The sequence below is a fragment of the Diaphorina citri genome, unplaced genomic scaffold, assembly GCF_000475195.1.
Source record: "Diaphorina citri unplaced genomic scaffold, Diaci psyllid genome assembly version 1.1 scaffold516, whole genome shotgun sequence".
Classification (NCBI taxonomy): Eukaryota; Metazoa; Arthropoda; class Insecta; order Hemiptera; family Psyllidae; genus Diaphorina; species Diaphorina citri.
This window is the reverse complement of record NW_007377950.1, coordinates 10343-25645: the sequence shown is the minus strand read 5'-3', so window position 1 is coordinate 25645 and position 15303 is coordinate 10343. Positions and strand designations below refer to the sequence as shown.

At 40.0% G+C, this 15303-nt stretch overlaps 1 protein-coding gene across 1 annotated transcript in view; it reads right to left on the bottom strand.

The window, feature by feature from the left end:
* Window positions 1-7533, bottom strand: part of LOC103509633 (1-phosphatidylinositol 4,5-bisphosphate phosphodiesterase gamma-1-like) — a 9418-nt gene extending 1885 nt beyond the window's left edge. Inside the window, exons 1-7 of the mRNA XM_008474258.1 lie at window positions 7440-7533; window positions 6979-7168; window positions 4113-4254; window positions 2137-2400; window positions 1435-1710; window positions 737-940; window positions 152-266 (exon numbers count right to left, since the gene is read on the bottom strand). Coding sequence (XP_008472480.1) covers window positions 152-266; window positions 737-940; window positions 1435-1710; window positions 2137-2400; window positions 4113-4254; window positions 6979-7168; window positions 7440-7533 — 1285 coding nt within the window. The remainder of the gene's footprint in view (window positions 1-151; window positions 267-736; window positions 941-1434; window positions 1711-2136; window positions 2401-4112; window positions 4255-6978; window positions 7169-7439) is intronic.
* Window positions 7534-15303: the final 7770 nt, after the last annotated feature.

Below are 15303 nucleotides of genomic sequence, written 5' to 3'. Positions count from 1 at the left end.
GGAAAATGGGGGTTTTTTTTTTTTTTTTTTTTTTTTTTTTTTTTTTTTTTTTTTTTTTCCTTCGCTTTCAGGACGATAAGATCTCCGTTGTTACGATATAGAGTTCCCTCTATATTTTTTAAGATTGAGTAAGCAAATTATTCATAGGTACCTGGAGTTTGAAAGTTAAGGGCCAACATTTGAGATCCTACGTTCCACAAAGGCACCGGGTTGTAATTGGACGAATCTATTCTTTGGCCTTTTGGATAAACCCGACTGAATTGAACCTGAAAGAGGTAACACGAAAAGAGAAAATCGTTTAATTTATACAAGTAATTATGTGTTATAATTTATCTTATGATCTGGATTAGACCAGGCTAGGCTTGCGAGCGCTGGTGTTTGTTGTACAGTTTGGCATTGAAGTGGTAACGTATACGCAAGTCTAGGCTTGTGCTAGAAAATTTAACTTTCTCTTATTTTCTTAGCCTAGCCCAGAACTGTTTGAAAAAGGAAGATTAACTTTCCAGGAATACTATTTTTGACAGAAGTTCTTCTGTCTTCTCAGATCTCAAGGGGGAAAAAACCCTTATAGTGGATTTCACCAACCTTCTTTTTAGCCCTTAATAGCCCTATTAAGCCTAAACAAACCAAATGGAACTCAAGAGACTGTTACCTTAACATGCCTTCTAAGGATTGGAAAAAAATATTGGTGAAATCTACATTTAAGGTGACAATTTTACTCAAAGCTCCCTCTCACCTGGTGATAGCGGAGGAAGAACTGCACCTCCTGACCGCACATAATTTTCTCTCCTTTTGTCTCCGGGAACGAGGACATCTCATTATACACGAGCCGTTTTTTAGCCTTTTCCAGATTGAACGCTACAGAACGGCAGTATACGATGAGGTTGGACATTTCCTTAGCTACACGGAATGCACGCTCCATGGCCTTGTGCTGGGTTTCCTGTGAACGAGGTTGATTGGTTGATTAGAAAGGAAGAAATGAAGGAAGGACGAATAAAAGAAAGGAAAAGCTTCTTCTCCTTCTGCACCTTGCCCCGTGTACAGATGGGGTCGGCGTTTTTCGTCAGCCTCTAAATCAGCCTTTGGTGATTGCTTTAGGTGACATTTGGTTTTGGCTACAAATTTTACGAGTGGATACCCTTCGCACTCAACCTGTGCTATTTCTTTAGCAAGGGATTTCAGGCTGGTCTACTCCCTGTTTAACGTCCCCAGCTAGACTAGGCTAGTCTACTCCCTGTTTAACGTCCCCCCCATTTAATATGATCTCAAAAAGTCTTCACTTTTACAAAAAATATCCATCCCTTCAGGGATAAACCTATTAGAAACTTCGTTTTAATTCGAGCACTTCCATTCTATTGAAAGTATTCGTGGGTACTTTATTTAATTTCAAGGGACGCCGGACGTTTTGGCTATCAGGCCTGGTTTCAAACTCACCCTCACGCTCGCCGACTGCGCCGTTTCCCGAATGATCTTCATCCAGTCCAGCGCCTCCTCCTTCGTTTCCGCGCCTACCTCCAGCACATTGCACATACTCGGGTTGTGCAGTCTCAGCAGACACTCCAGCCCGCCTCCACTTCTGTGCGGGGTAGGTGCACCTCCCCTGTGCGGTGAAGCGGATACCCCACTCGCGGTTGGTACCAGTTCCACCACTGCGCCGACTACGTCCAGACTGCCCTTCTGGAGGTTGCCGAGAAGGAATGCGTCACCTGACTGTGAAGAAGAAGGGAATGGTGGAAAATAGAAATGGAGACTTTGTTAGTGAATACTTAAGCGCACTGTGGTCCGATGGGTAACCAGAATGCAAGGCCAGCCATTCATTATCAGGTACACCTGATATCTGATGAGCAGACCCACTATCTGGTAGACCTGACAGGTACGCCCGAAAAGGTGCGTCTGTCAGGTCTACCTGATACCTGACAGACGCAACTTTTCGGCACCCCAAACTCCAAGGATAGCGCCAAAACTTTGACCCCGCCTTAATCGACTTCGGTAAGCAAGCCTAGTGTTTATGTAAGACAGTGGCTTTAACATACTCGTAAACTGCCATGTTTTTAGTTTTGGTACTTTCACAGTCTTAAAAGCGCCGAAAAAAAAAAAAAAAAAAAAAAAAAAAATCATGGTAAAAAAAGAGCTTACCGAATCCTCGCGGTTGTGTTGCGGCTCGATTTCCGCCACATAGTTGGACGGGAACCAGTGCATCCGCTTTCCGCCATAGTCGCCCCGCCACCAGCCTCCCTCCGCGCGGGTCACGTTCGAAATGATGGCATGTTTCGGAAACGACAACTCGTCATCATTCCGCGCCTGGTAGTCGTACAGGGCTTTGACGGTGATTGAGGCCGGGGTGAACGAGGCCGGATCCATGTAGCCGGGTGTGCCGGATACAGTGTTGTCATCCGGCTCCTGAGGGAAAGAGGGAATTTTAATTTTTAAGGGAAAGAAAGGGGGAATTTTAATTTTAAGGGAGGGAAACAGGGAGATTTTAATTTTTAGGGAAAACAAGTAAGAAATTTTTATTTTTAAGGGAAAGAAACGGGGAATTTTAGGTTTTTGCTGATAAAACTCCTGAGGGAGAAAAAGCAAGAATAGGGCGGAAATAGAAGAAATTGTCATAAATATTTCAAATGCTCGTATGTAGGTACCTGTTGAAATTATTAAAATAACTTACAAGCTGGTCCGTTTTAAGTACAAAATAACTTGAAGACTCAAATTACTCAAGAGTGATGATGACATTACATTTGATAATCCATGAGCATGCATTTGATGGGTAAAGTTGTTAAGTGCTGGTCATTCAAGATAAAATGTAATGAGTGGCGTCAGTAAAATCTAAAATCCCAAGGGGTGTTACGGGGTGGGATGTTTGACCTTGACCATTTCTCATTTTGTTGATGGATACTGTTTGAATGGTTGTATTTTCCTTTCGGAAACGGAAACAATTCCAATGGCGCGCCATATTGGATTTCCTATGGTTTATGGTAAGCGCCATCACACCAAAGGAGGGAAAACGAGCTTCAGAAGATTGGGAAATTAGAACTAATAAAGGGAAAAAATATCTGGTACCCCCAGTATATTGGATAGAAGTGTGTTGACCCAACTGATAAACCAGAGTTGTGTGTGGGTAGTGAACCCTGTTACTGTTATTTCGGGTTCATCTTCATTTGTTCATTGAGTTTTCAATTTAAATCAAACAGGTTCACCTGAACCCACTTTTGAGTTCAAGTAGTTTCGACCCAATGTCTCCTTCAATGTAGTACATATTACGCTATAAAACTTCTCATTTTGAACCTTTCTGGCCTAAGAAGCGATAGATCTAGAAGTTTAGGAGCTCGTACATTGGGCCAGATAATTTGAAGCAACATATTCATAAATTTCAAATATTCGACTCAAAGAATCGACTCTAAAAGAATCGCGATTCTTTTGTAGGCGGGGGAGACTAAAATGGGGAATGAAAAAACAATTCTCTAAAAAATCTTTGCCTCATATAGAAGAAGGGGTTCTATTGAGAATTTAGGACCCTATTCCACGATTAGGATACTCTAAATCAGATGCCAATAATTTTTGGTATAATGCAAAATTTAGGGACAAAAACAAGCCTGAGGGGGAGGGGGTGGGCCCCTTGGATCCCCCAAATATGACCCTGATGTTTCGATGTCAGAGATATTTGATTTGGTATGTATTCCGCTAGGGTCGGACTTTACTGACCTCTTGCGGTTTGACTTTCCGAACCTTGGCAACAGGGCAACGGGACATGCAAGGTTGCCAAACCGCTCATCTTTCACCGAGGCGTTAAAATGACCCCAAAAAAAAGTGAGATGGACACCTTCAAGGTTGATTTGTGGTCAGAGTAAAGTAAATCATCACCTAACTTGATGGGGTCAGTAGAAGATGATAAATTGAAAAAAATAATAAGCCATCAGCAATAGGACGTTGAATACACCATCGGATCGATGGATGTAACATCACGGGAGGTCATGTCACATGAGCTCACGTGAAGTGAGAGCAGGGTATTTCTACCTAGCAAACCTACGCAATGAAGGCGCGACAAAGGAAATGCAATGTTGTAATACTTACATATTTATAAACGGTCTCACCCACCGGATAGTAATCAATCTCACCCAGCCAGAGTGGGACCGGGAGAGCCACAGCGGCACACGATTGTCCGGTCGGTCACCCGTACGGATATATATAATACCTAGGTTGGAAACAACAGCAACATCCGTGGTCGGTATCACACTACGGGCTTGCACACCGGAGGTCCTGGGTTCAATACCCGACAGAGTCGAAGTTTTTCGGTTCCGTGCTTGGACAAGGTTTTAACCACTCACCTACTTTGTCCAGTTTCTACAAAGCAATTCTGACCTATAGAGGGAACAGGATAAGGAAAGTCATGTGACTATAGACCTAGCTATTTATAGGTAGGTATTTATAATGAGAATTTACACCTTGAGCCCCGCCTTAGATAGGTAACTATATCGTACTTAATGTCCTTTAATCCCTTTAATTAATATAGGTATGTGATAATCTGATACTGATTAGGCACTTAATGCCCATGTTGTTGTTGTAATTGAGGAGCTGGGTGCAAAAAGGGCAATAAATGAAAATCATCAAACTGAGATGTTTAACTTTAAAGTTTTCAATTTTTCATCAAAATCCTTGAAAAGTATGTTTACAAAAAACGCTGTAACTCACCGAAAAAAAAGTTATCACTGCAGTTGAGTTCAAACGCTGGAAGATAGAGCGCACCACCGCACCACGTTCGATTCAAAAAACTGTTTTACGCAAAAAGGGCAAAAATTCCATATTTCCCTTTTTGCACCCAGCTCCTCAATTGATGATGTTATAGGTTGTTGTCATTGTTGTTTCTGTTGACGATGATTTTGTTGTAGTTGTAGTTTTTTCATGGTTGGTGTTGTTGTTATTATAGGTACCTACCTATTTTTATCTTTTTTTTTAAGTAGATGAAGGAATTTCTGGAAATCCTCGTCTATTGTTACGATATCTTGGATAACATTACATAGCATTCACATTATGCATTCAGTGTGTCTTCATTGATAAGTGGATAACATTGTTATGGCTTTGATTAGTGGATTAGTTGACAATTATCTGCAGAAATACCTACCAAGCCTGGGTTTACAATCTCCTGTGTGTGTTTTTTTTTTTTTTTACTTTCTATTACTACAGTATAGCGAGCTATACTAGTAATGAAAGTGTTGCAATCGGTCCATTTTTTTTTTTTTTTAAGAGGTTTGAGAGAGGGAATTTTAACGGAGGTTTTATAGTTCCGCAATCGAAGAGAGAAGGAAGACAGGATAGGAGAAAGCCAGCCGTAGAACGAACCTTATCTGTTCAGGATAAAGTTCAGAAGTTCACCCCGGGCGGGAATCGAACCCGCGACCTAGCGCTTACAAGGCAAACGCTCTACTCTCCCAGTTAACTAGGCTGGCATCTTCCAAGCTTACTAGGCTGACTGAATGTTAAACTTTAAGGATATACTCAGACACTAAAGACGTAGAATTTAGGTACCTGGAGCCTGAGAAAGTGGCCAAATTTGGAGCGTGGAAAAAGTGAAACATATCCATAAATGAATACAAACTTGATCAAAGTGAGATGGACACCTTCAAGGTTGATTTGAGGTCAGTTTTGCGGTCAGAGTAAAGTAAATCATCACCTAACTTGATGGGATCAGTAGAAGATGATAAATTGAAAAAAATAATAAGCCATCAGCAATAGGACGATGAATACACCATCAGGGATCGATGGATGTAACATCACGGGAGGTCATGTCACATGAGCTCACGTGAAGTGAGAGCAAGGTATTTCTACCTGGCAAACCTACGCAATGAAGGCGCGACAAAGGAAATGCAATGTTGTAATACTTACATGTTTATAAACGGTCTCATCCGATAGATAATAGATACTTAAATGTTAAAACTAAATATACTTAATAGTACCTAATACTTAATAGATGTCTAATTATCTACGGATTGTAAGGCAGAAATGACGAAATGCATCATAATTACCATATTTTCATATTTAAATCAATAGGTAGATAGATACCTAGGTAGCTAGGTACCGTCTCTAAAACTGGACCTATTTTTTTCCAAGACATGTTGCAATAACAAAACATCATGATAACTGAACAGTATTAATATACTAACTTACCTAACATGTAATAAGTTAATAAGTATGCAAGTACCTATATTAATTTTTTTGCAACGTTTACCCGAAATACCTACCTATCTAAGGGTGGTTCAATTCAATTCAATTCAAAATATTTATTTAATGTTTGGGTAAATATTTCCAAACAGCGTTTTTCTATGTCCTCGTCAAAAAAACACAATTAGAAATTAAAAAATAATTATATGAAACCGTGATAGCTCCTCAAAAGGGCGGGGTATCGTTTTGCCCCGGGGTACCGTATTGCCCCGTGTTCCCCGACTCTTATTATTCAATATTTTGTATGTCTACCTACTCGTGCCAATCAAAAAGGTTCTACTGTAAACAACCTAATTCCTATAAAAAATTGAAATTTAAGACTCTCTCTCTCTCTTGACAGGGAAAAAGTTAAATCGCACCACGATTTCTAGACCGATTTCAGCAAGGAATTGAGAATTTGGTGCGACCTATAGTCCAATTCATGTAAGAAGTCAATCTATAGTCCGATTCATGTAAGAAGTCAGTCGAGGAAAAAAATGTATCCTTATCAACTTTTTCGACTAGGTGAATCTATGTTGTCGAGGCAGTGTATGGTTTCAGTCGACATCGATCAACGAGGTCGACTATGTGTGGACAATTCGACTGCAGATAGGAGAAAGTTAGACGTTCCGAGAGCGAAACTTATCAGTGACGGACTGATGGACTTCTGTTTTGGACATAACGACTAGGGGAGGCTTATATTGGAGGTGTTTTCTACCTGCCTTAAGGTGTGCCCAAACATAGTCGACCGGACGTCGATCGCCGTCGACTTTCGTCGCAAATCACCAACGTCGCCTTGCGTCGTGTCTGGAAATTTTGTAAATCGACGACTCTAGTCTGAAAGCAGCCTTAGAAAAGAAGGTTTTGAAGATGCCGAGAATGGTGAAGGTGCGATCGGCAAAGTCCGTGAAGGTCACGATGTCGTGAAGGTTACAAGAGTTGAACATCTTTGCGGTCACAAGAAGAAGGTTCGTTACTGAAGATGTGTTTGATAAATTGGTTATGGTTAGTTCCGAGAGCGAAACTTATCTGTGACGGACTGATGGACTTCTGTTTTGGACATAACGACTAGGGGAGGTTTATATTGGAGGTGTTTTCTACCTGCCTTAAGGTGTGCCCAAACAATGTCGACCGGACCTCGTTCGCCGTCGACTTTCGTCGCAATCGCAAATCACCAACGTCGCGTTGCGTCGTGTCTGGAAATTTTGTAAATCGAATCGACGACTCTAGTCTGAAAGCAACCTTACAGAAGAAGGTTTTGAAGATGTCGAGAATGGTGAAGGTGCGATCGGCAAAGTCCGTGAAGGTCACGAAGTCGTGAAGGTTACAAGAGTTGAACATCTTTGCGGTCACAAGAAGAAGGTTCGTTACTGAAGATGTGTTTGATAAATTGGTTATGGTTAAGGTTTCATAGAGGGAACTGTAACAACGGAGGTGTTATTGCCCTGAAATCAAAGAGCCTTGATGGAGGACTTATCATCCCGAAATGGAAGAAAGAAGGACGGGATTTTAGAAAGCCAGCCGTTCCGAGAAGGAACCTTATTTGTTTGGGATAAAGTTCGCCCCGAGCGGGAATCGAACCTGCGATCTAGCGCTTACAAGACAGACCTCCCGTGGCGGCAACTTTTCTGAGTATGTTTCACAGTTCACTGATCCATTATTATACATTATTACCTAATTGTGAGCACCAGTTATAAGCTAGAGTTAGGCCTGGATCCTATTATAGTCCTTTTGTTGAGAGGTGTAACAAAAACGGACGTAGGTATCTTTGGCTATGGATTGTTAAGGGTTAAGACATAGGTTCGGTTTGCGAATTGGCTGTTGGAAAATTGATTAGGAGTTATAGATTCCATTGAATATGAATTGTACAATCCATTGTAGTATCCAAACCGACCACCAACCAAATGGTTAGATCTGTTAAACAATTTGGATTATTGGCAAGCAAGAATAATCGGATTATAACTACCGGTAGGGTTTTTCCTAGAGGGGACTGTCCATACAACTAAAGAAAATACAACTAAAGTAGTTAACATCAGAGGACTTTGGTTGACTGAAGGGAAAAAAGTTTTTACCTAAGATGAATAAGTTTCAGAAGTTTGACCACCATAAGTGTAGACTGTGACAATTGGCAAGCAAGAATAATCGGTTTATAACTACCGGTAGGTTTTTTCCTAGCGGGGACTGTCCATACAACTGGAGAAAATACAACTAAAGTAGTTAACATTAGAGGACTTTGGTTGACTGAAGGGAAAAAAAGATTTTACCTAAGATGAATAAGTTTCAGAAGTTTGACCACCATAAGTGTAGACTGTGAACGCTGCTCATAAGATAAAAATCTGAACATTTGTCATTTGCAAAATGTCATCTCAGAATGTCTTGGTCATGCCACTGTCCTTCATCCTTGTCATGTTTATAAAACTTATCACCTAGTCATATCATAATAATTATGACATTTCAGGTCATCTTGTCATATTAATACTCGTACCAAGATACCTAGTGGCGTAGTGGTTTCTTAATATCTACTCGTACGAGTATTAAGTAGCAAAAAGATTTTTTCTGCTACTATGTAATCTTTTTTCTTTACTTCTACTAATTAATAAGAATTGGTACCACCAGTTTTTGGCACGGGAGCCGAAATTGTCTGAATGTCAATGTCATTTGGACCAAATTTTATCTTTTGGATTCTTCATATACACAAGCCAAGAGCGTCCAATACATGGTTAAATGATTTGTTTCGTATTTTCCTTTCGGAAACTGAGACAATTTCCCTTCACCTGAAGATGATTTCCCCCTTTTTTAAAAGGAAAATATGGAATTGGTTCAACTATACAAGGTGGCGCGGTATTTGTCTTTCGAAGTTGATTTAGGCTTGGACATTTGGCAAGTGACCACTTGACCAGCCTTTTGCAACCAGTCTGTCTACAAGCTGATTAAACTATAGTCAACAAGTATGTACATCATAATGATCTAGATTCTAGTATACTATTGCTCATTGGTGCGGGGTGGCGGGGTGTCTAGTAAGTAGACCTTATGTGCCAGCGTAGGTCCCAGTCAGGGTCGTATTTAAGGGGGGGCCCCCTCCCCTCGAGCTTGATTTTTCTCCTTTACTGTAGACCAGACTCCGGTATATCAGTGTACACTCTCGCCCCCCCCCCTTTCTGATGTGGTGTTTAAAAAGCTCAATTCACTTCAAAAGTCGTCATCTGCTGGACCTGATGGTGTCCCACCATTGCTTTTAAGAGAGTGTGCTGCTGAGCTTTGCCGTCCCCTTACGCTGTTGTTTAACAAATCTCTTACAGATGGTGTTTTTCCTCAATTCTGGAAAGATTCTTTTGTGATACCTCTTTATAAAGCTGGATCTAAGACAAATGTTACTAATTATAGACCTATTGCAAAAATCTCCAGCATTCCAAAACTTTTCGAATCACTTGTCCTTGACATTATTCATAAACCTCTTTCTAATACTATAGTCAGCAGCCAACATGGTTTCATCAAAGGTCGATCAACGTTGACCAATTTAACAACTTTTTACCAATTTTTAACATCTGCAATTGAAGATGGTGGCCAGGTTGACTGCTGCTATACTGATTTTAGCAAGGCATTTGATAAGGTAAATGTCAATATTTTATGTTCTAAACTTCGTTCATTAGGTATTAACGATCCTCTGTTATCATGGTTCTATTCTTATCTTTCCACCAGAACCCAAATTGTTAAGTATAACGAATGTTTTTCCGATCCAATTCCAGTTCGTTCAGGCTGTCCTCAAGGCGGACATTTAAGTGGCCTCCTATTCAATATCTTTATTAATGATTTGATTCTTAGATTACCTGATAATTGTGGTCTTTTATTTGCCGATGATTTCCGTCTGGCTAAACGTATTAACAGTATTGAGGATGGCTTGGATCTGCAGCGCACTCTCTCCCTTCTTTCTGATTGGTGCAGCGAGAATCGAATGGTTCTTAATGTTAAAAAATGTCATATGATAACATTCACTCGTAAAAAGAATCCCCTTATGATTCAGTACTCCATTGATGGCGAACAGTTATCCCGTATTGAAAATGTGAAAGATCTTGGTGTTACGATTGATCATGATCTCAAGTTTAATACTCACTATACTAATATTAAAAACAAAGCTATGAAAACTTTGGGATTCATTCAACGTAACTCAAGAGAATTCAAATCTCCTCAAACAATAAAAGCCTTGTACTGTTCTATGGTTCGTCCGTCACTGGAATACTGTTCATCTCTTTGGTCTCCTTTTTGTAATGAACACATTCAACTTCTTGACAAAGTTCAAAGAAAATTCTTAAGATTACTTGCTTTCAAACATAAAATAAAAATTGAAAATCATGATTATTCTGAAATCATAAGAACAAGTGGTCTTAAGAGTCTAAAACATAGAAGGGACATTGCTGATACCGTGTTTCTGTTTAAACTCTTGAATAATTTAATTGATTGCCCCGATCTAGTTTCACAAATAGGCCTTAGAGTTAGAGGGAGAACAACCAGAAATACTGACCTATTCTCAACCAAATTCTTTCGAACCAATATTGGTGCTAATTGTCCCATTAACAGAATCCTTAATCTCAGTAACATCGTTTGTAATCCTCCTTACAATATTGATTTTTTTGTAGGGTCAGTTGAACAACTTAAATCAAAACTTAATGAATTCGACTCGCTGCATCAATAAACTCTTTATCATTACTCGTTCTTTTTATTGTTATGATTAATTTCATTAGGTAGGTTTATTACAAATAGGGAATTTTGTTTATATAATGGGTTAGATCCCGTAAATTAGGTAAATAAATAAATAAATTTAAGTTGATTTATAAAATAAATGAATCAGTAGTTATCAATGGTGTCATCTGATTATTGTGTATCAATCAATTAATATTGACACAAAATGACCCTAGACTGTGATTAGTTATCAAGGTAATGTTACACCAAGCGCGCAATGTCTGCAAACAATGCGCGCTTGGTGTAACATTACCTTTAAACCGACAGCAGCCGGATCAACTCCGCGCACACACGAACGCTGTTTGCAAGCCGACGTTTGTGGAAAAATGATTGCAAACGATGCGCGCTTGGTGTAACATTACCTTCAGGTTATCACTTAACTTGTCATCTTAAGATGATATTAATTTACCAATAGTAAGTATTTCTTTTCGGGTTGGATATGGAATATATGAATATGGTTGGAATTTTTCCTCTTTGGGCGTAATCGCGCGAACACTTTGGCTGCCACGGGACGCTTAGGTATTTTCAATGGTTATCTAAATGAGAGGCCTCTGAGTAAAATGTTGCTATTTGTTTGATGATAAAATTCCAAGAATTAAAGAGTAGATATGTATGTCACTGATTCAAGGCAGATGTTTTCATTCAGGGGGCCTGTGGGTTACCACCATAGAGTATGTTTTGGCAGCCAACGTGTCGAAATTGATAATTCAGATTCCAAAACAATTTCCGGAAAAGAAAACGCAGCTTTTGTTGAACAAACGATTTTTTTTTTGCGAGAGAAGGAACTGTAATTGCTAAGGTCTTATCGTATCGAAATCGGAGAGAGAAGGAAGACAGGATAGGAGAAAGATAGCCTTTCCGAGAACGAACATTACCTACCCGTTCAGGATAAAATCCACCCCGGGCGGGAATAGAACCCACGGCGCTTACAAGGCAGACGCGCTATCAACCAAGCTAACTAGGCCGGTGAAACAGAAACGACTTTAAGAAGGAGGAAAATAGGTACGAGAAAATGGGATGGGAAAAAAAAATCTGGACAGGAAAGACCGAACGAGGATTTTCCTGACCCAACACCTTACTGTGACTTCTAAGAAAACAAAACAAATATCATTTCTTATGAACTGCTCAAACTTCATTTTCATAGCCAAATTTGTTATTTCGGTTCAAAAACTTTAGAGCCCTATATCTCAAAACAACGATTTGTCCCAAGGGCCCTTTTTCCATTCTGCTCCTCAATTTCACAATTTCAGTCACCTTTCATACCCACATAAATTGGGTAAGAACTGAGAACTTGAAGAATAAGTATAGCGTCAAGTGGATTGATCCGTCACTTTCCTACGAGTTCCCTTTCCAATGTAAATGACTGTTCAATTTTCCTTTACAATGTCAACTAAGAGCTCGATGTTGTACCTAGATAATTATGTAGGCACCTACTTGGGAATTGTAATTTCACAATATTTCAGTCACCTTTCATACCCACATAAATTGGGTAAGAACTGAGAACTTGAAGAATAAGTATAGCGTCAAGTGGATTGATCCGTCACATGTCTTCAGACACACTCCATTTTTTTTGTCAAGGCTCTAGGTCTACTTTGCCCTTGAGGTCAATTTAATGCACTGCTTAGTCCGTCCGATCAAATGTAATGTCCGTTGAGTTGCGTCAATCAATTTGGTCAAAATAGTAATTTCTTATTTCGAATGCCACACCCACCATCCATCAGAGGCTCTAGGTCTACTTTGCCCTTGAGGTCAATTTAATTCATTGCTTAGTCCGTCCGGTCAAATGTAATGTCCGTTGAGTTGCGTCAATCAATTTGGTCAAAATAGTAATTTCTTATTTCGAATGCCACACCCACCATCCATCAGATGTTCTCTTTTCCTCTGTTCTAACCTTGTTCCCAATGTGATCTTTGCTGAGTTGAAGCCCAGAAGAGGTTTGACGGAGAGACAGCCCATCTGATTCATGTGTGGTAGGTGTCCTTTCTAAAACAAAATTACCTCTGTAAATTTAATGTAAGGGTACATTCGTATGCTGTCTCGGCTCTCGGATAGGCGAACTCGAAATTCTTTCCACATTCCACCCTAAATCGACTTTTAATCTGATTTTCCCAGTACGGAACCCTTTTCTCTCTTGTCGGACGTTCGCCATTTTCTTTTTCATTACCATTTATTGTCTCGGACTGTGTGTTGTATTTAAATTGAATTTACGTTTCAATGAGTTCCAGGCAATGTGGACGTTTCCAGTCGACATCGATTGACGGCCGTCGACTATGTGTGGACAAATATTAAGAACTCACTGTGATGTAACGTAGGTTAGAGTGAAGGATGTCGAGTTTGTACTTATCCAAACGCCCTGACAATCTAACAGCAAAAGTGTCAGTTAAAACTCTCATTTGGTTAAATATTTGCGACCATGTCACAGCCATCTGGTGATAATGACTCCCAACTGGGCCAAGTCAGTCACAAGTGTTACACCCAATATACATATTGGCTCTCCTGCAAATAAGAACAACCTGTCTATACGATTACCACATTGAGCAAGATACAATCATTGTACCAATGTACCTATACCTACTTTGGGTTCAGTTTTTTTTTTTTCCAATAGGTTTCATAGAGGGAACTTGAACTGCTAAGGTCTTATCGCCCGAAAATCGAAGAGAGAAGGAAGACAGGTTAGGAAAAAGCCAGCCGTTCCGAGAACGAACCTTATCTGTTTAGGATAAAATCCGCTTCGGGAGCGGGAATCGAACCTAGCGCTTACAAGGTGGACGCGCTACCAACCAAGCTAACTAGGCTGACAGAACCTTATCTATTAAGGATAAAATCCGCCCCGGGTGGTAATCGAACCCGCGACCTAGTGCCTACAAGGCAGACGCGCTACCAACCAAGCTAACTAGACTGGCACAAAATTCAAATAGACAAAGCCGCGGGTTCGATTCCCGCCCGGGGCGGATTTTATCCCGATGAAATAATATTCGTTCTCGGAACGGCTGGCTTTCTCTTATCCTGTCTTCCTTCTCTCTTCGATTTTCCGGACGATAAGATCATAAAAAAAAAAAAAAAAAAAAAAATTTTAAGCTGTGCACATATGTAGATGCCGTCAATCGACGAGGTGAGTCTATGTTGTCCAGGCAATGTGGACGTTTCCAGTCGACATCGATTGACGGCCGTCGACTATGTGTGGACAAATATTAAGAACTCACTGTGATGTAACGTAGGTTAGAGTGAAGGATGTCGAGTTTGTACTTATCCAAACGCCCTGACAATCTAACAGCAAAAGTGTCAGTTAAAACTCTCATTTGGTTAAATATTTGCGACCATGTCACAGCCATCTGGTGATAATGACTCCCAACTGGGCCAAGTCAGTCACAAGTGTTACACTTACACTCAAGTTACAAGTTATACTTACACTTTCAAGTTATATGTACTTAGGTACTTGTGTTATATACACTCAAGTTACAAGTTATACTTACACTTTCAAGTTATATGTACTTAGGTACTTGTGTTATATACACTCAAGTTACAAGTTATACTTACACTTTCAAGTTATATGTACTTAGGTACTTGTGTTATATACACTCAAGTTACAAGTTATACTTACACTTTCAAGTTATATGTACTTAGGTACTTGTGTTATATACACTCAAGTTACAAGTTATACTTACACTTTCAAGTTATATGTACTTAGGTACCTACTTGTGAACTTGTGTTGTATTTAGGTATCTGTTAGGAACAAAAGGAAGACCAGTTTTGTCGGTTTGAGAGTAAAGCTGTGTCCACAGTAATCCACACATAGTGGACAGTCGTCGGTCGATGTCGACTGGAACCGTCCACACTGCCTTGACAACATAGATTCACTTCCTCGATCGACGGCATCTACATATGTGCCCAGCTTAAAATATTCTACGAATTTATGTTGTCGAGGCAGTGTGGACGGTTCAGTCAACATCGATTGATGAGAGATGGACTATGTGTGGACACATATCTAGTCCATCTGTGTGGACACAAGTCCATCTATGTGGACACATAATTATGTAGTCCGTCACTGGGTTGAAGGGAATTCAGACTGGGGTATATATTGCCACTGTTGTAGGGGTCTGTGCCCAGCCAAGGACCGTGTGAACTGATTACATAATAATAAAATTATGAATAAAAAAAAGAAATAGGACAATGTTCAGTCCAAATTGTTTGATGAAACAAACAAAATGACTTTGATAAATAGACGTTAAGTGCAAAACATAGTGTTCCACCAGTGGCGTAGCGTGGTCTAGAATTCAAGTGTAGGCGTGGTAGTGCTCATCACAGTCTACCAAGTCCCAGTCACAGTACATTGCCATTAAGTATTTAGGCATTAGAGTGAACTTTTGAGGATGG